Source organism: Perca fluviatilis, chromosome 20 (genome assembly GCF_010015445.1).
Source record: "Perca fluviatilis chromosome 20, GENO_Pfluv_1.0, whole genome shotgun sequence".
NCBI classification, from domain to species: domain Eukaryota; kingdom Metazoa; phylum Chordata; class Actinopteri; order Perciformes; family Percidae; genus Perca; species Perca fluviatilis.
In genome coordinates, this window is record NC_053131.1 from 20,022,680 (window position 1) to 20,046,369 (window position 23,690).

A 23,690-nucleotide genomic window follows, 5' to 3' on the forward strand; every position below is an offset into this window, starting at 1 on the left:
CTCAAATTCCTTAATATAAGAAAAAAAACAGATTGACACATTCAAAGTTTTGCTTAATTTAATGGCTGTTAATCGATTTAAACAGAAATATTTAACCTAGTAGGATATGTTGATAGCCATGAACCATCATGTCAACTTCCCTCCTTTTTGTTTTTTATATTTCACAACCAAGTTGAAATTTAAGTCATTTGACATTCTGGCCTGCCAGAACAAAATTCCGTAGGATTTTAAGTGTTGTTTCCTCATGAATAAAGTATGATGTTATTCACATATATTTATAGCCAACATGTATGTTTAGTCATAACATTTCATCTTTCTTTCTACAAAGCAACCAAAAAAGACATTTTTTACCAGCAAGGCATCTGAACAAAATCATTTAAGAAATCAAAATGTTCACTCAAATTAATAACAAACATCATGCAATGATGAGTTTATCAGACTACGCACAAGTATACAAATCTGCTACTTAGCAAAAAAAATTCTCTCTCTGTTTTACTTTGAATTTTAAAAGAATAGAGAATCACCTCCAGCTCTAACATTGACACTACTAATGTTGAAACACAATCTGATTTTCGGGTTTCATTTTTTTCCACTATGTTTCCATTAAAAAGATATTTTATGTGCATACCAAGTGTATCTACAACATCCGAGTGAACGACGTGTAAACAGAACAGTTGTACCTGAGAAGCTTTTGTTTCAAACTTCAAACCACCCAAAATGATAAAAATAATAAATCTATCTTCCATCAACAACCAACACAGTGATAGTTTGTGTAAAGTGTTGCTATGATTCAGGCTCAGTGAATTAATTATAATATGAAAACACCATATATCATCATGCAATATTAACTAAAATGTAAGTTTGTAAACCTGCAACCATGAAGTCACTCAAATGAATTCCTAAAAAGGTAAGATCGAAGAAGTGTTGCTCAGTTAACAGCAGAGCACTACACAGTGATTTTAAACATGGAAAAAGAACCATGTTTATATACAGTAAATATGTATTCATGTAATATCCTATTGCTGCTACAGCTGAAAGTGGCACATTTCTAATTGGCCTCAAATTGTCAATTAAATGACAAAACATGCTAACAAACTGAACAGTAGATTGTCAAAAACAGTCTGCTCCACTGTGGAAACCTCTTGTAGTAGTGACTTTTATCTGATGTGGTTACTTGTTACAAAAGTTATTTCTTTACCACAGAAGAAATAAAGTTATTGGTAATACTATCCAGCTACTAATTGTATGATTGTTTATTGTCATTGTAATTTTTGGCCATTTCATAGTATTATTTATATTCTAAACATAGTGCAAAAAGGATTGTTTAATTAGAACACAGGTGTGTTGAAAAACTTATATTATTGGTGGAGACATTTATATGTCTGTCTCTCTTTAAGGCTTTTATAGAGAGGTAAATAACAGAATATTGTCTGCCACTGCGGTCTGACTTTTCATTACTACCAAGGTAGGTGGTCTCATCTCAGAATATGTTTTTAAGTGATTTCTGAATACCTTAATGTGATAATCATTGCAGAATTCCGCTGCTCACAGATGTTTCTCCAGAACAGATTGAATAGGGGTAAATACCTTTTCTTTTGATCCTTGGCTTTTAACACATTCTCTAACAGGAATGTCATGTCACTTTCACTGCTGGCTGCAGTAATTAGTGACAGAACATTCTGTTAAATAACCAGTAGGACTAATGACAGGGAAGACACACATGCAATTGCCTTCCCAAACCTGATATATATAACAATCAAATCAGAAAGATGAAGTACACACAAACTGTACATAAATACATATTCAATAACCCACAAATTCAAAATGTCTATCAGCATATTGCCCATTCATTCATTTGTACGATCTCAATTTCACAAACCTTGTTTTTAAATCATGAGCCATACACTATATATAGAGGGGTTATCATAGGTCACTTTGGTAATACCTTATTCCAAAGCAAGGCTGCTTCAGTCATGTAGCTTTTGGCCATTTAGTATTTTTACTTCTTGCAGCAAAGGCAGCTGGAGTAGTCTTTAGGACAGTTCACATGGCTTCATTGTTTGAAGAAAGGGCACTCCTGGATCTTGTGAGAGGCCTAATGACTCTAAGAGGAGGCTAGAAGAAAGGACAGATGAGGATAAAAGCAAAGAGGGAGATAGAGTTTAGTCAGCTAATAGCTACAATTAGTTGCATCGTATATGGCTGGTGTTATTTTGTATTTTTCTTATTTTCAAAAAATCCCAATGGAAAAACTAACACTGTGTTAGTCTGTCTCTCAAAACTTTCTGACCTCCATACCTGTGAATAAACTGCCTTAAAGCCCATTGGTTCCTACTGAAGACATAGTCTTTTAAAAGCTGGTCACAAGTATTTGACAGAAGTGTTTTTGTTGGGGACTATTTTTAGCTGCATGTCAGCTACAGTATTGATGGCAGCAGAATGCTGTACGTGGGATTGACTTAAATAAAACTACAGTGCCCATGTTCATTGTGATGCAGTAACACCCAGTGCAACGCAACGGTGAGGCTCATTGATGTGTTTTTAGTATTGGGCAACAAGATGTCTATGGCACAGAGGAATAAGCTGTATCAGGCTTCGGCTACACTGACAATACTTATTTGTAGGATTAATTTATTGTTGGTTTTGTTTTTCTTCATGGGATTTGTTGACTATAACAAAAATATAAAATATTGCCGGTGTTATCTTTAAAACAGTGGTGCTTCATTTAGCATCATCATGCCAAACAAACTGGGTATTTATTAATACATTTCAACATCTGATATCATTCAATCCAGGGACTGATCCAACGTCACATCAAAAGTTATTATCAGGGTTGAAATACACTGGAAGGCAATCAATGTCAATATGTCAAACATGTTTGGACTTTTTCCCATGCCACATTTCCAAAACAAGTGAGCAATTGCAATCATGCAAAAGGAAGATCACCCATTTATTTGAACTAAACAATAATTTCACTGATACTTGATACATGATTCAGCTTTACCAGTGCAGATATCCTGTTAGCAGTCAGACTCTCCACATGTGCAGAAGTACTGACCCATGATAATTTATTTAGCTACACCACAGCAGAAATTAGTGAATCGGTGAGTAAAGTGCCACTCTCAAGGGGCAGTTAGAATCGGGCAGCAGCTGAGCAGCCACGTTGACGAGGCAGTATACCTCAGGAGCCTTCCTCTTAATCAGCCTGAGCTGTGGAGAGCTTGATGCTGCTTGCACCCCTTTCCCCACCTCCTCAGGCTGCTCTGGAGCTGGAGGAGAGGGAGGTGGAGAGGGTGTGGAGGGTGGGGACGACTGGGGTGTAAGTGAGGGCGTAATGGGTGTGGACTCAGACTCAGAAGGTGAAATGGTCTGGGACAGCAACTCCTTGGAGTCCCATTGGTCCAACCCCAACATCTCATACTCAGTCATGTCAAAATCCTGTCCTGTACCATGAAAAAAGGTAGGTGGAGGGGATAAATAATGTGTCTCTGAATTAAAAGCAGAATACTTTTTATGTCATTGCTTTAAAGTGGCAGCTGATTTTGGTCAGCAGGGATTATGAGATGTCATATCATAAAGTATCATACTGCAGACCACAGAGCAGAGGCCAAATAGGAAGTTATCATAAGACAGGGCCAATTTGTTGCAGCACAAACAAGCCTAACAAGCCTGTTCTTATTAAGTCCCTTCTTAATATCTGCAGAATTATGTCCACTCAGGCTAATTTCTATGTCATATAATGCAATGACAGCAGAAAGCCAAAACATATATTTGACAATATTGTTTAAATGGACTTTAAAATGTCACAATAGTTTTAAAGGACACTTTCTGTGATATTATCATTGTTTCATATTGTCAACAAATACCTTGAAAAGACCAAAACCAACAATGAATTGATCTTTGTAGCTTATAAACACATGAGTGACCCACACTGTTGCACTGAGTGACATGTTCCTTCATTGCAATGAACATGGGCACTGTAGTTTATTTTGAGTCAATCCAACATACACCATCCTGCAGCCATAAATACTCACTAAAGCACCAAAAGTGCATTAACCCACTGCTGAAAATAGTTCCCAACTAATTCACTGTTCATTCCTGTTATAGCTATGTATCCTAAAAACTTGTGTCCAAATTTTAGGAAATTACTGAGCATACGTGACTAGTTTTGGTCTGTTAATGGGGTTTGTTGACGATAACACAATATAGAAAAACGCCAGACTTATATTTATATTTATATATATATATATATATATATATATATAATTGAGTGTAGTCATAAAATGACAGCAGCGTGTTAATCTCAATAATCTCAATTCATTGTTTGATAAAAAAATAAAAGGGGTTGTGCCTTAACGTGCAGATATTTCAGTCCAATGTAAACAGCTGTATCTAAATGTTACGTCTAAAAAAAAATTCTACAAAATCCAGATCCACGATCCAGATTAAAACAAACAACAACAACTGTTTCCACATGATGTTAAACTAGGAACAACCCCCCCCCCCAGCTACATGTGAGTTTTATCACAGGGTGGTTAGTCTGGCAGCCCTGTAAGGCCTGACCTGCTCCAAACAGGAAGGCAGGACTGAAGTTAGGGGGCCACTCAGGAAAGCACAGGTTTTAAACAATATCGGTCAGGAAGACAGAAATCTACAAGATAATCAGTTTTACACAAACAAACCAGGCACTGCTATTGAATAATAATGGTACCATAATGGCTAGAACACTAGAACATAGTTCTAATATGCCTCTATAACACTATTAGCTTGTACCTTTCTGTGCTGGCCAGAGTAATGTCTGCTCACCCTTGTTGTAACTCTCCGACTTGCTACGCATCATAGTTCTTGTCCGATGCTGTGCTGCTGCAGGCTGCGTAGTGGTGCCAGGGCCGGTGTTAACGGTGTCAGACTCATAGGAAGACAGATCCTGCATGCTGAAACTCCTCAGTCTGTCTGACAGGACCCCTTGGCTCTTGAACAGGTAACACCAGGTTTTTATTTTAGTGTCAGCAGCAATGTGTGGCAGTTAGAGCTTAGATCATCTTTAGGGACATACATCATTTTATAAAAACATTACAATAGGATACTTTACAAACAAACACTCAATAAGCCTAATTTATTATGTGAATGGCAAACAACATGCTTGATCCCTTATATACACTGACCCTCTACTGGACCCCCCAGGTCAATACAAAACAAATATCCAGTTTGCATTACCTTTGTTGCAGCCATGACTGCAGCTGTGGCGGCAACATTCAGCCCTTTTCTCCCAAAATGCACCAGTGTGTCATAGCTTTTGTCCTTCGCTTGGCAGATGTACTCATCAATGTCCTGAAACACGGACAAAAACAAATCACATAAACATTGTATCTCCCTTTATTATTATGTCACTCTGTATTTTAATGAGCTGTATAAACAGGTGCTTCTTATATTTCTCGATTGCGTTACTAATGTTCACCAACTCACTAATGTGTTTCCTGACTCAGACATAGAGGAAAAGGAAAGGAAAAAGGGAGGAACACCATGGCACTTCCTCTCTCCTGTCCTGCAAACACATCTTTAACAGCTACAGTGGAAAAGTGAATTGGCACAAAGACACTTTTGTTCTCTAGACAGCTGTGAAGCTCGAATTCTATTATTTACAAAACCATGGAGTTAGGAGTTAGGATTAACTTAAACTGAATATTTCCACCGAAGCCGTTCCTTGAAAAGCACCAGTGGAATACAGGGAAAGTACAACAAAGGAAGGGTTTTCACCTTTTCTTTTGAGGAAAGCGTGGGATGAACAAACTTCCTGTATAGCACACTGGAGCCTTTAGTGTAAGGGGACAGCAGCCACACCACAAAGGCTATCTTCAGTTCATAGTAGAAAGGGATCCTGCAATGAAGACACAAAATAATGGAGCCACTGGTACAACAAAGCATAATGAAAATATTTGATATGAACAGAGTCAAGAGGTATATTATTCAATTAATTAACATGAAATATCTGAAGTCACTTACCAACAAAGAAACATATCTGTAAACACTTCCACAGCCGTGAATAGTGCAAATATTATCCAGTACATCATCCATTTCACCTAAAATGTAACAGAACAATGAAAGATAGTTAAAGTAGCTACACAAAACACCTTGTAGAATCATACCTGTGAGGATGACACTGCCTGGAAAAATACAAATGATATACTCACATATTCTTTCACATCTTTCGACTTCACAGCTTTATAAGATGAGTACGCAGGATATAGTGTACCGAACACAAGTCTAGAAGACAGAAAATGTGCCCATCAACTTCAGAAACAAAACATTTAATACTGCAGTACAACAGATATTTCAAATGTGCATGATGACATATCAAATCAAAACATTTTAAATGTAATAATCATAATTATGAACAATATATTATGGCAGAGATTTCAAATCAGGCTCTTGAAAAATACCTGTGCTAAAATGTTAGATGTACAGTATTTCTGTCTTCATAAAGCCATGTAAAGTATTTGGAAATAGTTTTGCTGTTTCAATATATACACATATATATATATATATATATATATATATATATATATATATATATATATATATACACACACACACACACACACACACACATATATATATATATATGTATATAATACACTTTTGCCCATGAGCTTTCTGAGCTACAGCCTACATAACTAAAGGGATGGGCAGGTTTTCGCTTGTCAGGTGAGATCAAGGTATAGACCAGAAAAGATGCAACAGCTTTTCCCTAGAAAGAAACTGTTAAATTCATTCAAATTCATGTAGTTACAGTAGATTTAGCCCTGGCTGATTTTGTTAAACAAGCTGTCCAAGCGCTAAACTTCCAGTCATGAAGTAAAATTAGCTTCCATGTGTTTTCTTCCTTTTCTTTAAAATTCTATTTGTGTATCGACACCTGTGCTGCTAGGTGTCCTAACAGAGACAAGACCCTGTTGAATTGCTACAGTCAGGCAACAGCTGTGAGTGCGACCTGATCGAATTACTAACCCACATCATGTTGCACCTCTCCAGCCTGGCCAGCTAACTAACAGAGTTAGAAACACAAGGCCACTAAATATAAATAGGTCATCTGTGGGAGACGCAACTAAACCTTTCTGTTGGAGATTGGACCCAAAATGACCCACATAAGCAGGTTATGAACAGCCAAGTCTGAAACAGTTCCATCTATGTAACAAGATCTTGTAATCTAAATTTAATTGCCTCACTATTTTTAAGGTTGGGCCTGCTATTGGTATACTCCACATGGTCTGCAATGGCGCTGATTCATACTTTGTGCAGGTAGAAATAACCATAACTTGCTGTGATAAATTTCGTCCTATTGTTTAATCATTCAAATCCCTAGCCATAAGGGAATATCTCGGGATGTATGCATCTCTTATTACATGAATAACTCTTGCATTGTAACCTGAGAAGGCTGACCCATCCCTTTTGTTTTTTCCCCAATATGGGACATCAACAGAGAATATGGCTCCACTCAAAGACCGCTCCTGTTGTTCAGTCACCTCGCCGCTCAGTGACATTTAGCTTTTCTGCCAGTGAAAGACGCCTCTGAATTCTGGATCTGACTCATATGACCATTTTATGGATGATAATAGATTATTCAGCCAATCACGTCACCTCTTTGTCTATGAAATAAAAAAGGGGACTTGATAAACACAAAGAGTGCCAGGCTACTGAGCGCTGTTCAGAAATACACTATAGCCTATATACAGGCCTAGCTCAGCATTCCTGCTGCTGAAATGGCAAAGTACAATCCTGTGGAATTTGGACTGTTTTCAGGCAAAAAATTATAGACGGACGTCTGATTCTGATTAAATATTAGACAATTTGCGGGGGCTTGTAAAGCGCGCCGCTCCTGCACCGTCAATGAGCGGCTCGAATACCCGCAATAACCGAGAACCGCAGAACTATTATCCTCCTCTGTGACAGAGCATATTGAAAGAAATAATAAAATCACTTACACCACAAGTCTAGAGATGATCCAGGAGACCATTGCGCTGGAAAGTCGACAGGACGCGCTGTCAGCAGGGAGGAGTGTCCTCCAGATGACAGGCAGGCGCGTGCAGGCGGCGGCGGCGTCTGGACGCACACAGGCAGCAACGTGATGCAGTATAAACAGTGGCTATTGCTCTTATCCATAGATGGCAGTGTTGCATTGTACAGACAGCACAGGTATTCAGCATGTCTGGTAGGTAAAGACGAGGCTGCCTGGCTAAAAGTGGCTTTAGATGGGATATGATTGTATGCAATAACTGTATCCGTTGAGGAAAATATTTTCTGTTGGGCCCCTAATGCCACCATTTCCCTTTGAAGAGCAAACATAAAAACCACACAGAGATCCAGACACTCAGCTTGTGGTCATTTTGATTAAACACTTAATTTAGAAATATACACCATGTGGGTAGGGGTGAAACTTGGCAATTTTCATTATTGATAAATCGGCCGTTTATTTGCTAGATAATTCGTTTTTTTCTATAAAATAGTGAAAAATGTCTATCACAATTCCTTAAAACCCAAGTGACAGCTTCAGATTGATTGTTTTGTCAGATCGGCAGACCAACACCCCATAATATTCAATTTAAACAACAAATCTAAAAGGAGCTGGAACCAGAGAATGGTTTTGCTTGACTGAAATTATGAATTGATTATCAAATGAATTGCCCAAGTTAACATAATATTAACTAAAATAATACAGCTCTTAAAATGGGGCATGACATGTCTCGACCTCTGGTTAACATACCTGGGAACAACTGCTCCATTAGAGCTACAGTACTTTTGCTTTGCCTTTGGCCAACATACTGAAGCCAGAACACAGGCAAGGGTTTGTTAAAGTACAACAAAAGCGGCTGAGGGCGTGCTGTGGCTAGTAGAAATCTAATCCTTTTGACAATTGTGAAGCCAAGGAATGGCTTCAAAATACGCAAAATGCACTGCCAAAAAGCTTTAGGTTTCTTGACCTTCTTAAATAAACAGACTCTACATATCAATATAATGTAATTCTACTCCTATCATCTGGCAGGTTAAAAATAAAAAGGCCAGTAATGATTTGACATAGTTTCTAAGTTTATCCACCAGCACCTGATTATTAGTAGACTGCAATCCCAGAACAGCAGAAGGATGAAAAGCAGCACTCAGTCATTTAATTCTTTACTGTTCAGTTTGTTTTCAGAACTGCTGAGCAAGCCATTTTATTTGCTGGACAGGTGTTGGTGTGAACACAATTAGATTTTCCGTGCAGTACAGTTTTTGACCTGTTGAGTGGGCTGTTGCAAGCTAGCAGGTTCAGATTTCCCAAAAGCTTATTTGTAATCCGACCATTTAGTATTTATTGTGACGTTGAAGGGCTAAATGTATAGGAAGTTATTGCTCAAAGCAGAAACAGGTGTAATACAGTCTGCTTATTGGCAACCTTTGTTCTTAAAAGTTTATTTCCTTATTTCCCCCCCATTCACATAGAAAAATTATACACACAATACTTCCACAATACATAGGTCCTGCACTAACCAACCTCTCCATTTCCTCTGCATCTTCCTGCTGAGAAGGAAGTCAATCGTGATACAAAGTCAAACATTTAACAAGCTGAATGTTAACGCAAAAAAAATGGTTAGTGTAGTATGCGTGCATTTTTCTGATGAGTGCACTTAACATGTTTGATCTCATATAGAATGGATGCATTTTAACTGTACAGAAAATTAACTATCAAAAGGAGAAAGCCACCCACCTCTCTCACCACCACTCTAGTGTTTCAGATAATGTAGGCTAGTTACCAGTAAACAGAACAGCTGTTGCTTACAAAACATATCCTAACAGATTGGAACAACTTCTGAATAGTGATCTCGGGTGCGATTTAAGTGCAGGGTGGTTATTTAATCGCTTATTTGGATTACAAATAGCCGAGTACCTCCACCAGTGGTCCATAACTTAGGACACAAGAATATGACGAAGCACTGTAGGCACAGCAGGCTTTTCATACTTACAATATATACACTTTCCATTACCTTCTGTTTGACTTTGGATAATAAAGACTTACCTAGGGTTACCCCCCGATAATAAAAGACAAAAAGCAAAAACACATTTTTGTCTGGCTGAGTAGACCAAACATTCTATAAAAAAAACTTTTTAAAGACATTAACTGTCATAGCACAAAATGAACCCCAAATGATTATGTGAAACAATAATTATAATATGAAGCGGAGAGAATGCTCAGCACTGTAAAGCCAGCCCCAGAATTGTCTCTGTTGTTATTGGAGTGAGCAGACTGCCTTTGACAGAACAATGGCGGTTCACCTTAGCTCCTCAGAGCTGCCAATCTTGACTGCATCGCTTCAATGTCCTCCTCTGACTCATCATCTGAAGCTGCAGCAGCTGCAGCAGGCTTTATTTCAGGCAAGGCGTCTGTGACTTTGCTTGGCGCTTTGCCAAGGGCACCTAACAAAGCAAATAGAGCCAGGAAATAGAGCAATCAGTGTTATTCATTTGTGGTGTAATTAGGGCTGGGCGATATGGAGAGAAATCAAATATCACGATATCTTTGACCAAATACCTCGATATCGATACCACTTATGCCATATTATGATATCCAAAATCTAAGATGATCTCTACTCTCATATCACGATTTCGATATAATATCGATATATTGCCCAGCTCTAGGTGTAATTCAATCTGTGGTTCAGAGTTAAATTCCTCAAAAATCTAGACACCAAAACCGGAATGTAACAATGTATTGTGATGATTTAGTCAAACAAATCTCCTCACCTGCTGTGATCTCAAAGAGGATCTTATCAACTTCTTCCTCTGCTGCTTCCTCCATCTCCTCTCCATCTTCCATGCTCTCAAATGTGTCTTCTAGCATTTCCTCAATGATGCCAGCCTAAAAGATAAATAGGTTTACATGATGCCATGGTTTAGTAACTTTTTTCTCTCATAAAGAAGTTAAGAGTAGATGGTGATGATCGGAGTTAGCCGCATTGTTCCATTTCTGGTAGTAACTTGATTGTAAGTAAATTGTATCAATTTATGGTGGACACTGCTGCTGACCTTCATCATCTCCTTTGATAGTTCCCTCATGGTGGCCTGGATCTCTGGGATTTTGACAAGGTTCTGCATCGCTTTCATCACTTCTGTGCTCTTCTGCATGGCCCCGGCTACACGCAGTACAGCTAGAAACACACAAAATACATTCCCTTCACTGAGCAGAACATCCATGATAATAGAGCAAACTGTTCAACTGATGACAATACAGATTATTTATTTTTTTTAGATAAAATGGCATACATTTTTCCCCTGTCTAATGACCCAGATGCTGTACTACCAAACTCACAAAGCTGATTCTTCATGCTGAGTTGCACAGAGTTCATGTGGGCTTTGGAAGCATAAAGTTTTGTGACAGCTCGTTTTGACTGAATCATCTCCTTTGCGAGAACCACACACACATCCTTCTGGCCCCTTTTGGCAGCATCTTTAATGGATCTTTTAACTTTTTCTTCTTCCCTTTGGATATCTGAAACAAAAGGGCATGTCATTACATACAACAAAAAACTAAAATAACTTATAAATCAGGTCGCTGCCTCTAGTGTAAACATATTTATACTTTTATACTAGAATTATGTTATTTGACATTTTTCAGGCAAAGAAACCAATGACATAACTTAGTAGTTGTCAGTTCAAATCAAGCAAAGTGTCCCAATTTTGTTTTGAAGTATTCCAAATGAAATTAATGTGATTATCCTTCCATTTGTTTTTCAGATATTTAGACATAATGAATGACAACATTTTAAATGTATGGATTGGACAGACGTTTTACAATAAAAAAAAAACATAAATACATTTTTTTTTAAATGTTACAATTGTACAGTGTTAACTGCTGACTGTATCTTACCTCGAATTTGTCTGTCAATCACTCTCATTTCCTTCCTGATTTTTTGAGACCACTCATTGACCTGAAATTATACATCTCATTATAAACTGCATTGATATTGCCTTAACAGTTTGTAATACCCACTGCAAAATAGCGTTACGTTTAATATTAGACTAAAGCAACGTACAACTTTTAACAGCTAAACTGTTAACGTTACAGATCACGATGACAGCTACGCTAAGCCGAACACAATGAGGATTTGTTTACATTGAAGCGACTGACAGCAGAGTTAGCTTGTATGCTAACTAGCTAGCTCTCAGCACAGTACCCAAAATAAGATTGATTGATCGGTTAATGGGGCATATAAACAAACGTTTAACGTTAAATACGGTACAAATAATACGGGTTAACGCCCGATACTATTACAGGGACTGTTAGCTAACTGTTCGGTTAGCAAGAAGTAACGTTAGCAACAAATTGGACGAACTAGGCGGACTTAAACTGACAGATAACCTTAGCAAAAGGCGCTATCGTTGTTTTCTTAGTACGGACAAAACTCTCAAAGACAGTCCTGATCTTCAGCAGTCAGTACTCACCATCTCTTTTGGTGGTCTTTCTGTTGTTCTGCCGAACAGTCCCATTGTGACTACAGAGTTAAACACCAAGCTAACCCACCTCACTAAAACTAGCTGGCTAGCTCAGCTTGTCGAACCAGCACTTCCTGTTTTCGCTCAGTCCCCTTGGGCTCAGTACGAACATGAAGGAGCATTCAGTCCATCCGGTCCTCATCAAGTGCTCAAGGGAAGAACAAAATCGAACCAAACACACAGCCAATAAAATGTGTTTTTTGGTAAGCCATTTATTAACATTAACAAAAGGGTTAACATAAAATATATTCACTATGCATTTATGACCAGTCAAAACTTTATTTCAAGATATTTTTAATATTTTTTTGACTAAACAAAATTAAAATGTAAGATATTTGACTCAGAAATGTGAATTCCAGATATTATGACTAATCAATATTTAAATTCTTAATTCTTCATTTGGATTCTCATTTGCTTGCACAAAGTGATTACTATCTTCCCAAGATACCTTTGATTTAGCACATTTAAAGAAATCATACATCTTAGTTATTACTTGTCAAATTAATTTGAAGATATCTGAAACTGAAGTTATTACTAGTCAAAACTAAAGTTAATGTATCTTGAACTTAAGTGTACACATTGAAGTTCCTTTTAAGAGATCTATTGTATGGCTATATTTGTCCATAATCAAAAATCAAACCACTGGCCACTGATGTAGTAGAAGGATGTATTTTATGCAGGCAAAATAAGTCCATTGTCCATACAAAGTCTCTGTGTTTTTTTATTCTTGGCAAGCAATATAACAAATTAATCATTGCCCCTTTTCCCTCTTGCTCTTTAAAAAGAAACATCCATGATTACTTGTCTGAAACATATATAACCTGAGGTGCCTAATGCTGCCCAATGCTCCTTTTCATCATGGAAACATTAATAAGATTGATGTTTCTTCATTAAAATAATAAATTGCTTTAGGCTTTTCTTTCTTTGGACTCCAACCCAGTGTTAAGTACAACAAAGTGCATTGACACAACCCCACAGATGTTTTCAGTTATTTTAGCTGATTAGACTGCTGCTCAAGGACATACTGTATGTGAGGTATACCAAATTATTTAAACTAATATAAATGATAAAGTTGTAAGTTGTCCCACCCTAACAAGTGCTACGAGGTGTTGATCAACAGTCTGTATGTACTCAGGCACACTGCAATCAGCCAACAGTGAAATCACCTGTGTGGGTGTACTGTAGGTGTGCAGTGTTGAGGTTCTTGTAGCCTACTTTCCATTTTTTGTTACTTTCTTTTTTTTCTTCACTGCAATTGATACCACTACATGGATTTGATAATTTTTGGGGTGATTGAGTACAGTGTAATATTGCTATTTTTACTTAGACCCTGTACATACAGGTATTTCACATAGTCTGTCTGATTAGGTCTCTGCTTAGGTGGATGTTTGGTGGAGCTATACTGGGAATTACATGAGGTAACCAAACTCCATGTACCAGTTAAAACAATCTTTTTCAAAGCAGACATTTTGACTTGTCATAACAGGAAAAGCACAGGTGTTACTAGTGACATTAGTGATGGCTCTCAAGTGTCCCAGTAAGTCATGACAGTGTTACAGTGAGCTGCATGCACAAGGACCATGAAAGTGAAGCAGCCAAATGGAATTCCAACCATCATTTATTGTATTATTTACATCTTTCCCTATACTGTGATATGTAAAATGTCTTCAGTAAAAAAAAAGGCCTAGATTAGTTATTTGTTTTCTGACACATTTTCTTAATGCAGACACACAAGTCAATTCCTGTAATTTCAATTGATGCTGCATTCTGCTTCTACATCACTACATTTCAGAGGAAAATTTATTTAAAATTCATTGTTACTAGTTTGCAGTCTATGATTTGTCATTCAAAACCTCTGATAAATATTTTTGAACATAAGTTGTTATAGGTAAAACAGTATAGAGTAGTAATTATAGGCTCCACCTTAACCTCATTTAAAATGCTGGTTACACATGAATGTTTCAGTAAAAATAATAATTCAATAACAACATAGTAATACAATATTCCAAAGAGGCAACTAGCCTATTTACTTTTCACACATTAAGTATATTTTGCTATTTATACTTCTGTGCTTTAATTGAAGTAAAGTCTTCAGTGCAGGACTTTGGCTTGCTTTTTACACAGGGGTATTACTATTTTTTATTTAGGAATTTCTCTTTTTCTTACGCCACTGCCAACAGTACATTTGTTAATTTGGGCATCTGGGCATGGGTCAGGTCAGGATGGTTAATTTGGCCTATTTATTCCATTTACTTATTTGTTAGTACATATTAATATATAGGTTACATGTACACTTCATCATATGGCCAGGACACACCTGCGTCACAGTTTATTTCCTTATCCGAACCCTTTAGATAGCTCTTGCTTTAAAACTGTTTGCCACCCCTTGTAAGCTCCAGATATTAATTAGATATCTGTAACGCTAATTTCATAGATATAACTGTAATGTGCACGCATCAATATCGAAGCTTAGGATGAAACTCTACCTGACAGCTTAAATTTAGGGCAAACGTGTCAGTAAAGCCACTGCTGTCCCTACGGCTTGTGACGTATTTCACGGTCCCCTTTCTAGATTTTTCTGATATCGATCGATTTTCGCACCAATCATATACGGGCAATGGGTGTGACCCAGCCAATCACAGACGAATGGGGGCGGGCTTAAGAGAATCCGTCTGTCAGAGCCTCTGGGTGAAGTGAGGGCCGCCTAGGAGTGGGAGAATCCGGTCTGGACATCATTGCTCTCTGGGATTACTCTGAATGAGTTTGCTATAAACAGCTTGACTTACATAACAGCTAGTAATTCTGTTAGTACTCCCTCAGCTAGCTTTCCAGTAGATTTTCACAGCAGAGGACACGCTTAGTTACATTTCATTTTGGAATAGACCGCCGTTGTATGTCTATACCTTTTCCTAATAGCTGTCAAGTGCGGTCGTTGCGGAGGATAATTTACAAGAGGTGAATTTGATTGTGTTCATTATGTCAGTCGTAGGGATTGATGTGGGTTACCAAAATTGTTACATTGCTGTGGCCAGGAGCGGCGGCATTGAAACCATTGCCAATGAATACAGTGACAGATGCACACCGTAAGTATAAATATTGACAGTCATCATCACCGTGAAATGTGGTCTGGGCTGACTGGCTATATGAGTTGTGAGATGTTTGCGACTGGAGGCGCACTGGCTGAGCGGTGATGGTGTACGGACAGCAGGGGTGGTGGCTGTGATGAGGCCTCGAGTTTTTGGTTTATTCACCGTCACAGCAGGTTAACGTAGGTCAAAATGTCTCGTGTGTGTAGGTCGCTTTCTGAAATTACCCTTTCTTCTTACAGACAGACAGTTGACATACATACAAGGACCAGCGAGAAATGACAGGGATAAGGGATCTAAGGCTGTGTTACAATAGTCATACTGTTTTATTTATAGAGGACAATGAATTAAGTACATTTTCAATGCTAAGAAATGTGAGTTGTGAGTTTGTGACTCCGGAGGATATAGCAAGCTAACTGGAATTCGCTGCAGCACATTGCAAACAGGGATGTGCAGCTGGGAAGGAGAGGGAGCATTGCACCTTTAAGTGAATGGGGATATTTTTGTGGCAAGGTGAAACTAGGCAGTGACTTTTCACTGCCAGCCAATGTGAAATGGATCCCTAAACCTTGTAAGACTAGAATCATTCATATAAACACAATGAGTTTGTCTGCTAAATAAGAGTTACATAAGTTTCAGATGTTTTTTTTAAAGGACAGGATGAGCTTACTTCTGAAGGAAACTATTCTGTCTCACTGCCCTAGTTTGTGGTTCTTCCTCAGACTCCCTTGTGAAATTTCATTAATTGAAATTTGCCTCTCAGCACTCTCAACATTTGATTCGGTCCGCAACAGTCAGTCAATTACAGTTCTGCCTCGTCTGCCACATCTATTCACAGGATTATTTCTGTTGTAACCTACCTAATTTAGTGATGCATTTATCTTCCATCAAGGGCTTGTGTATCTTTGACCTCCAAAAACCGCATGATTGGAAATGCAGCCAAAAGTCAAGTAAGATCATCCATGGCAGTTTGTCTTATTTTCTGTAATAAAAGCAACATTACACACTGAAATGACATAAATTGTAACTCTTGTCTTTTTGATTATGAGTTTATAATCTTTACAATTCACATTTACAAAATAACCACTATATGTACTGAGTATTATCTTCTTTTAGATAACAACAAACTTCAAAAATACAGTCCATGGCTTCAAAAAGTTCCACGGCAGAGCATTTGATGACCCATTTGTCCAATCGGAAAAACCCAAACTGCCATACAGCTTACACAAACTGGCCAATGGAAACGCTGGAATTAAGGTGAAGCACTATACAAAAACCAGCATGTTTTTTTCCCCACTGCTTTCTGTTTTCCCCCTTTTTTCTCTGACCATGACCATTTTCTGCTGTCATTGCACACCTTTGTTCTTTAAATTCAACCAGGATGCTGATTGTGATAAATAAGTGGGATGCACAGATGTTTTTCTCTCTGTAATCCACCTCCAAACAACATATTGGCTTTATGCTTAATATACCTCAGCTTTTAATAATAACCTTGCAGGTCTTAATTGTATCATGTTTACAGGTGCGTTATTTGGATGAAGACAAAGTGTTCACTTTCGAGCAGATCACAGGGATGCTGCTCACCAAGCTGAAGGAGACGTCAGAGAGCGCCCTGAAGAAGCCGGTGGTGGACTGTGTCGTCTCTGTGAGTGATGAAAACATTACAGAAGACCATCAACATAATTCACAAAGTGGTTCAATGATAAATATTGATTGGTGCTTTCTTTTACAGGTCCCAAGTTTCTTCACAGATGCTGAAAGGCGATCGGTGTTTGATGCTACTCAAATTGCAGGGCTGAACTGTTTACGGCTAATTAATGACACCACTGCAGGTCAGTGTTCTTGGCGAAATTGATAACACTGAAAGGTGTAAGGACATTTAGTTTAGTACATTCAGCTTTGTGAATTACACTAACATTATATGGAGGTGCACACTGAACTCCTGCAAGGCATTAGTAGAGTAGAATAACCGTAGAATATTTTGGGATTAATATATTTGGATTTGGATTCACAGTGGCTTTGGCCTATGGGATCTACAAACAGGACCTTCCTACTCCAGAAGAGAGGCCAAGAAATGTGATATTTGTTGATATGGGACATTCATCATTCCAGGTCTCCATCACTGCCTTCAACAAAGGCAAACTCAAGGTTAGCCTTTCACCTTTTCCCACCTCGATCCACACCTACACCTACAGCTTTTAATCCCAATGCAATGTCAAATTTGCTCCGTCAGGTCCTCGCCACTGCATTTGACCTATACCTTGGTGGACGTAATTTTGACGAGGCATTGGTAGATTACTTCTGCGAGGAGTTTAAGAGCAAGTACAAGCTTAATGTGAGGGAGAACCCAAGGGCTCTGCTGCGGCTGCACCAGGAGTGCGAGAAACTTAAGAAGCTAATGAGTGCCAACTCCTCCGATCTGCCTCTGAACATAGAGTGCTTCATGAATGACATTGATGTTTCCGGCAGGATGAACAGGTATACTGTACATTTAAAGTTTTCCTCCTTCATCATGCATCTCTATGGTGGAAAATCTAGCATTATAAATGCTTATTTCTTCTTCATTTGTAACCCACAGGGGCCAGTTTGAAGACATGTGTGCTCAATATCTGATGAGAGTAGATATGCCACTGAAAGCAGTTCTTGAACAATCAAGTATGTGCCTCACATTTGGTTGAATTTATCAAGGTATTTTGCTTGAGTACTGTATATAGTAAGAATCCACTCAGTCCTGTGTGTGTTGTATTGGCAGAGCTGAGCCGGGACGATATCTATGCAGTGGAGATTGTTGGGGGAGCAACGAGAATCCCAGCTGTCAAAGAGAGAATCGCCAAGTTTTTCGGCAAAGACATCAGCACCACGCTTAATGCAGACGAAGCGGTCGCTAGAGGCTGTGCACTTCAGGTGTGACTCTTCTCTTAACATGAACATAGAATGTTTTCTTGTTTCAATGCACTGCGTAAATATTCTGTAGCTTGTAAAATAGAATCCAGTAAATGTGTTTATTTCTGTGGTGTGTGTGCTGTTTGTTTGGGTGTAGTGTGCAATTCTGTCTCCAGCATTTAAGGTGCGCGAATTCTCCATTACCGACGTGGTTCCCTTTCCTATTACTCTTCGCTGGAAATCCCCAACAGAGGATGGATTGGGGTAAGGGCCTTTTTACCTTACCTTAATTAGCCATATATGACAATAACAGTATACATAAAATAAGCCCTTTTATTTCTGTTCTCATTTCTCTATGGGGTACATAAGCTAGCCCAGCGAGTTTGAAAAAACAGTATTTGTTAACCGTATCAACATCCTGACCTAGCTTTTTTCTCTTACTGCATTTTATTTGTCACAGAGAGTGTGAGGTGTTCAGTAAGAATCACGCTGCTCCGTTTTCCAAAGTGATCACCTTTCACAAGAAGGAACCCTTTTCCCTTGAAGCTTTTTACAGCAGCCCTCAAGAGCTCCCCTACCCTGACCACAGGATAGGTAACTGCTCATTCTGCCCTCTCAAAGTTAGACATGCCTGGGGGGGGGCACTCTTAGGTGGGATATCAGTTGGTAACTTCCACCTGTCTCTTAATCTATGCTCTTAAACAAACAGCTCATTTTGTTTCCATCTGCCACCAGGATGTTTCTCTGTACAGAACGTGGCTCCACAGCCAGACGGAGACAGCTCTAAAGTGAAGGTCAAAGTGCGTGTCAACGTCCATGGTATCTTCAGCGTGTCCAGCGCCTCTCTGATTGAGAAGCAGAAAGGAGAGGGAGAGGACATGCAAATTGACTCTGAGCCAATGGTGCAGAATGAAGGAAAGGCAGAGGACCAGGTGAAATGATTTTGTGTAATGCAAGGAAGGCCTGTGTGTTAATCAGATATGGCTTCGAAGACAATTCTTTTACATTTGTCTAATGTACATTAACAGTTTGTATTGCTTTTTAAATTATAACTCAAATATGGAATATGTTGTTATTTATATCTAATCTGACTAGGATAAAATAACTGAATGGGTGTTTTGTCTCAGACCAAAATGCAGGTGGACCAGGAAGGCCAAAGTCAGTGGGACCAGCAGAACGAGGACAACAGTTCCAGCAGTAAGGTCAGCTGGACTTGAATTTAATGATGTGAAGATTTTTTTTTTTTTTGAAGCCAATAACAGTATCCTGTGTTTATATGCAGATATTATACAGAAACCAATATTGCTGGTCCAAAACACATTTAGCCTTTCAGACATCTATATTCTATAGTCTATATTGAGATAGTAAAGTATTTTTTTGACCCTAATGCTTTACTCCTGTAGCAGATTTGACAATGGTATTAAGTAGGTTAACATACTCATAACACAAAAAAAAAATGGGAAAAATGGTCACAAAAATGCTAATTCTAAGATAGTGAATGTATGTAAATAGTGCATATGGATGCATATCTACAGAAATTGTATACAATCTTATTAATTAGGCAGAACATTCTATATACATATATATTATATAGTATTAGTTTGGTGAAGTGCCCAACTATAAAAAAAACTGTAGAATTCCAAAAGAAGTTATGTAAGGACTACAGCTGAAATAATGAATTGTGTTTTCTGGTTTCCAAATCCAGGAGGGGACTTCTGGGGAAAAGCAGGACCCAGCAGCGGGGGGAAGCAAGCCCAAAGTCAAGGTGAAGAGTATTGATCTGCCCATCGTGGCCAACAACATTCGACAGCTTGACTGTGATGTCCTTAACGACTTTGTGGAGTATGAGGTGAGTGCTTCTGCTGGCCTTTGGAAAAGCTGAGTCATGATCTTGCATCTCCCAGCACTATTTTAGGGGAATTAGTTGTTTTGGAGATTTTAATGACCTCAGCAGCACCTCAGAATTAGAGGAGAGTGACTAGGCAAAGTGTGATTTCTGTTTTTATTTATTTGTTTGTTTTCCTCGAGACCACAGAGGGTGGGGGGTGGGAGAGAGTTTTTGTTCTTGTTCAATTGTATTTGTATGTTCTAAATATAAAAAAACAATAAAAAAGTGATCTAAGCATAAAATCTAGCTGCTTACATTTTTCTAGACAGAAACGACATGACTACAATTCAAGCTGCTCTGTATCAATCAGTTCATTTTTCCTTGACTGTGTCAGAGGTGTTCATTCAACTCAACTTTGACACTATAGTTTGTGATGTTGTTAGTCAGAAACATTATAATATTTATATTTGCTCCCCTGTGACATGTTTGGTTTTTCCACACAGCATCAGATGATTGTCCAGGACAAACTGGTCAAAGAGCTGAATGATGCTAAAAATGCTGTTGAGGAGTATGTGTACGATCTGCGGGACAAACTTTGTGGGATCTATGAAAAGTATATCACTGAGGAGGTGAGTGCAGCGTTCTTACATACTGTTGATGTGCCAAGCAATTTATGTACAACTCTATTACTTAATATCTGTTTTATGTTTTGCCATTAATAACAGGACAGCAACCGACTGACACTGATGCTGGAGGACACAGAGAACTGGCTGTATGAGGATGGAGAGGACCAACCCAAACAAGTCTATGAGGAGAAGCTGGGTGCACTCAAGGTTTGTTTTTAATCCAAGGAAATGTCTTTTCAATCTCAGATGGGATTTTATGATACTAAAAAAGGCTCTATCAGCCTACTGAGCTCAAAGAGGCATTTAAAAAAGGTTTTTTTTAAATTTTAAAGTAGGAATAACTGTCAACATTAACATTAATTCTGTTATTTTCCAGAGGTTGGGCCAACCCATTCAGGATCGGCACAGAGAGCACGAGGACAGGCCGAGGGCTTTTGAAGAGCTTGGAAAGAAACTGCAACTCTACATGAAGTTGGTGGATTTCTATAAACAGAAGGTAAATCCTTTCGCTCTAGGGATGCAATGCATTTACATCTTCTTTAATAAAAGGATGTTGTACAGTTCTTCACAAGTATGTCTATGGACATTCTTAGTCATCCACATCTGAGAAATTGACAGTGCAATTGCAATGTGTTTTACCTGTGTGATATTTAACACACTGGTCTGTTTAGTTGCTTAGCTGTCTTTCTGACTTGCACATGTTTTTATTTAGGTTGGTTTCAGTTACACCCACTTAAAGTCTTTTGGATTTGAAGGTGTAATTTTTGTAATTTTCTTGTCCCAAATTTTTCCCTAGGATGAGCGATACCTGCATTTGAGTGCAGAGGAAATGAGCACTGTGGAGAAGTGTGTGAATGAAAGCATGGGTTGGATGAACAGCATGATGAACGCACAGAGCAAACTCTGTATTACTCAAGATCCCATTGTTAAAGTAGCAGAAATCATTGCCAAAATACAGGTATGTGAATGACCAATTCCAATTTCATTCTTACTTTAATTAGCAATGAGTTTCTTTTGCCAAAACATTCTATGTCTCTTACTCACCAGGAACTAGAGGATGTATGTTATCCAGTGATCAACAAGCCAAAACCCACAGTGGAGGAGGCGCCTGAAGTGAATGACCAAAACAGTGGAGCTCATAATGGCCCGACAGCCAAGCAAGGAGCAGAAGGGAAGGGAGACGCAAAGGGAAGCCAGCAGACAAAGCCTGGCACGAAAGAGATGGAGGTGGACTGAGATCAGTATTGGAGAAGAAAACTCTGCAACCATCATCGCGTTTACTACAACCAACCATTTAGACAGTAGAAACATCAGTACCTGGGACCGTTTCTCAATCGTTACCAGCCACTTTTGTGGATTTGTTCTTTTGTATCCCCCCCGATTGGACTTTACATTTTGAGATTTTTGTTTTCATCCTTATGTGTGACAATGGTGTGCTTACTCTCTCAAAGATTTGACGTACTTAATAAATGAAAGAATGATGCAATAGATTACACTCTGATTCTGATGTAAAACTGTTTCCTCTGTACTACACAGGAAGGTGCCCTTTGTGTTTGCATTCCATGTGTCTCATAAGCATCCAGTATTAGCAGTAAATCCTACCACTCATAGAAGTACTTAGTGCTGTCCAAACAATTGCTATTGCAGAACTATTAATTTGTATGCAATAATACAAATTATATATTTGTATTTAACAAGTTTAAAATGATGTCCATGTCTAGAAACTGTAAATACTATTTTAGTAAATAAAAGCAGACAGCATATAATAATATATGTACATAAATAACATATTCCTAGTACAATGGCAATGCTTGATACATCAACTCTCTTTAGGAAGTGATTGGTTGCCTATATTCCTTTTTTTGTTTTCTTGCATTTTTCCACACTTAAGTTATGGGATTTCAAGATGGAAAAAATAAATACGTTTGTCTGAAAGACAAAATTGCTTTAGTCTGAAATTTGATTTTCTGCATCAGAATATGAAAGAATTTGGCCAAATCGATACTGCACACTGTGATGAGATCAGCACAGCTAAAAAATGTAGAAAGTGGAGGTTACAAACTACTACGACTGATATTTATCTGCAAAAAATATGAAACGAGAGGGACCCCGGTTGCTGACAAAACTATACAATTATTGTGGATCTATAATTACACATGCAGAGATGAACTGAAGGCCTGTGATTATAGACACACACCTGCCGGGTAATTTGTTGATTTTCCTCAGGTAAAATAAAGCTTTAAGGGATACTGTTTATGGAGCCCCGAAGTGTTCAAAATAGATGAGTAAAGTAGACATAAAGAAATACTAATCATGTGATCACAGATGAAATGTTTAATGCAACCAGGAAATTATGAAATAAATCCAATACATCTTTCATCCTGCATGCAGTTTTGTTAATGTAATTTAGGAAACTAGAGCAGAAATTCTAGTCGATTCATTTATAATTAGATAAAAACAATTTTTTACTATGATTATAGACTGAATATCTTTAGGTTTTGGACAAAACTCTGAGAAATTGTGATGAATGTTTTATTTTTGTATATTTAATAGAACAAACAATAGAACAAGTCATTAATTGAATAGAACAAATAAAACAAATAACTAGTCAACAAAATACTCATCAGTTTTACCAACTATGAGAATAATAAGTAGTTGCTGCCCTAGATTAAATAACATTTCATTAGAATTGGCTTAGTTTAAAAACTAAGTGACTAAGTGGTCCCAGTGACCCGAAGGACA

At 38.1% G+C, this 23,690-nt stretch overlaps 3 protein-coding genes across 3 annotated transcripts; 1 reads left to right on the forward strand and 2 right to left on the reverse strand.

Annotated features, from left to right (window-relative positions):
* Window positions 1-40: 40 nt before the first annotated feature.
* Window positions 41-8,390, reverse strand: reep1 (receptor accessory protein 1). Its single transcript, XM_039786297.1, has 8 exons — window positions 7,983-8,390; window positions 6,192-6,264; window positions 6,004-6,080; window positions 5,758-5,878; window positions 5,218-5,331; window positions 4,807-4,972; window positions 3,181-3,443; window positions 41-2,115 (listed from the first exon to the last, which is right to left on the reverse strand). The coding sequence occupies exons 1-8, from the start codon at window positions 8,012-8,014 to the stop codon at window positions 2,044-2,046; spliced, it is 918 nt and encodes a 305-aa protein (XP_039642231.1). The 5' UTR covers window positions 8,015-8,390; the 3' UTR covers window positions 41-2,043.
* A 1,029-nt stretch (window positions 8,391-9,419) lies between these two features.
* Window positions 9,420-12,628, reverse strand: chmp3 (charged multivesicular body protein 3). The gene is made up of 6 exons (XM_039786299.1): window positions 12,475-12,628; window positions 11,900-11,960; window positions 11,342-11,521; window positions 11,059-11,180; window positions 10,777-10,891; window positions 9,420-10,449 (listed from the first exon to the last, which is right to left on the reverse strand). Exons 1-6 carry the CDS (start codon window positions 12,517-12,519, stop codon window positions 10,310-10,312), a joined length of 663 nt encoding a protein of 220 aa, XP_039642233.1. The 5' UTR covers window positions 12,520-12,628; the 3' UTR covers window positions 9,420-10,309.
* A 2,579-nt stretch (window positions 12,629-15,207) lies between these two features.
* Window positions 15,208-22,893, forward strand: hspa4l (heat shock protein 4 like). Its single transcript, XM_039787114.1, has 19 exons — window positions 15,208-15,608; window positions 16,504-16,561; window positions 16,728-16,868; window positions 17,134-17,256; window positions 17,344-17,443; window positions 17,626-17,759; window positions 17,845-18,089; window positions 18,190-18,266; window positions 18,364-18,515; window positions 18,652-18,758; window positions 18,955-19,088; window positions 19,230-19,426; window positions 19,622-19,696; window positions 20,200-20,343; window positions 20,826-20,951; window positions 21,048-21,155; window positions 21,325-21,444; window positions 21,745-21,906; window positions 21,996-22,893. Exons 1-19 carry the CDS (start codon window positions 15,502-15,504, stop codon window positions 22,182-22,184), a joined length of 2,499 nt encoding a protein of 832 aa, XP_039643048.1. The 5' UTR covers window positions 15,208-15,501; the 3' UTR covers window positions 22,185-22,893.
* Window positions 22,894-23,690: the final 797 nt, after the last annotated feature.

Excerpts from the sequence above, each read along its gene's own strand:
- reep1 (XM_039786297.1), bottom strand. The coding sequence starts at position 8,014 with ATGGTCTCCTGGATCATCTCTAGACTTGTGGT. Across the intron at positions 6,081-6,191 it reads CGAAAGATGTGAAAGAATAT|GTGAAATGGATGATGTACTG; the intron begins GTGAGTATATCA and ends GTTACATTTTAG. Across the intron at positions 2,116-3,180 it reads TTAAGAGGAAGGCTCCTGAG|CCTCCTCTTAGAGTCATTAG; the intron begins GTATACTGCCTC and ends CCTTTCTTCTAG.
- hspa4l (XM_039787114.1), top strand. The coding sequence starts at position 15,502 with ATGTCAGTCGTAGGGATTGATGTGGGTTACCAAAATTGTTACATTGCT. Across the intron at positions 19,089-19,229 it reads CTACCCTGACCACAGGATAG|GATGTTTCTCTGTACAGAAC; the intron begins GTAACTGCTCAT and ends ATCTGCCACCAG. Across the intron at positions 21,156-21,324 it reads AGAAGCTGGGTGCACTCAAG|AGGTTGGGCCAACCCATTCA; the intron begins GTTTGTTTTTAA and ends GTTATTTTCCAG.
- chmp3 (XM_039786299.1), bottom strand. The coding sequence starts at position 12,519 with ATGGGACTGTTCGGCAGAACAACAGAAAGACCACCAAAAGAGATG. Across the intron at positions 11,961-12,474 it reads AAAGACCACCAAAAGAGATG|GTCAATGAGTGGTCTCAAAA; the intron begins GTGAGTACTGAC and ends GTATAATTTCAG. Across the intron at positions 11,522-11,899 it reads GATTGACAGACAAATTCGAG|ATATCCAAAGGGAAGAAGAA; the intron begins GTAAGATACAGT and ends CTTTTGTTTCAG.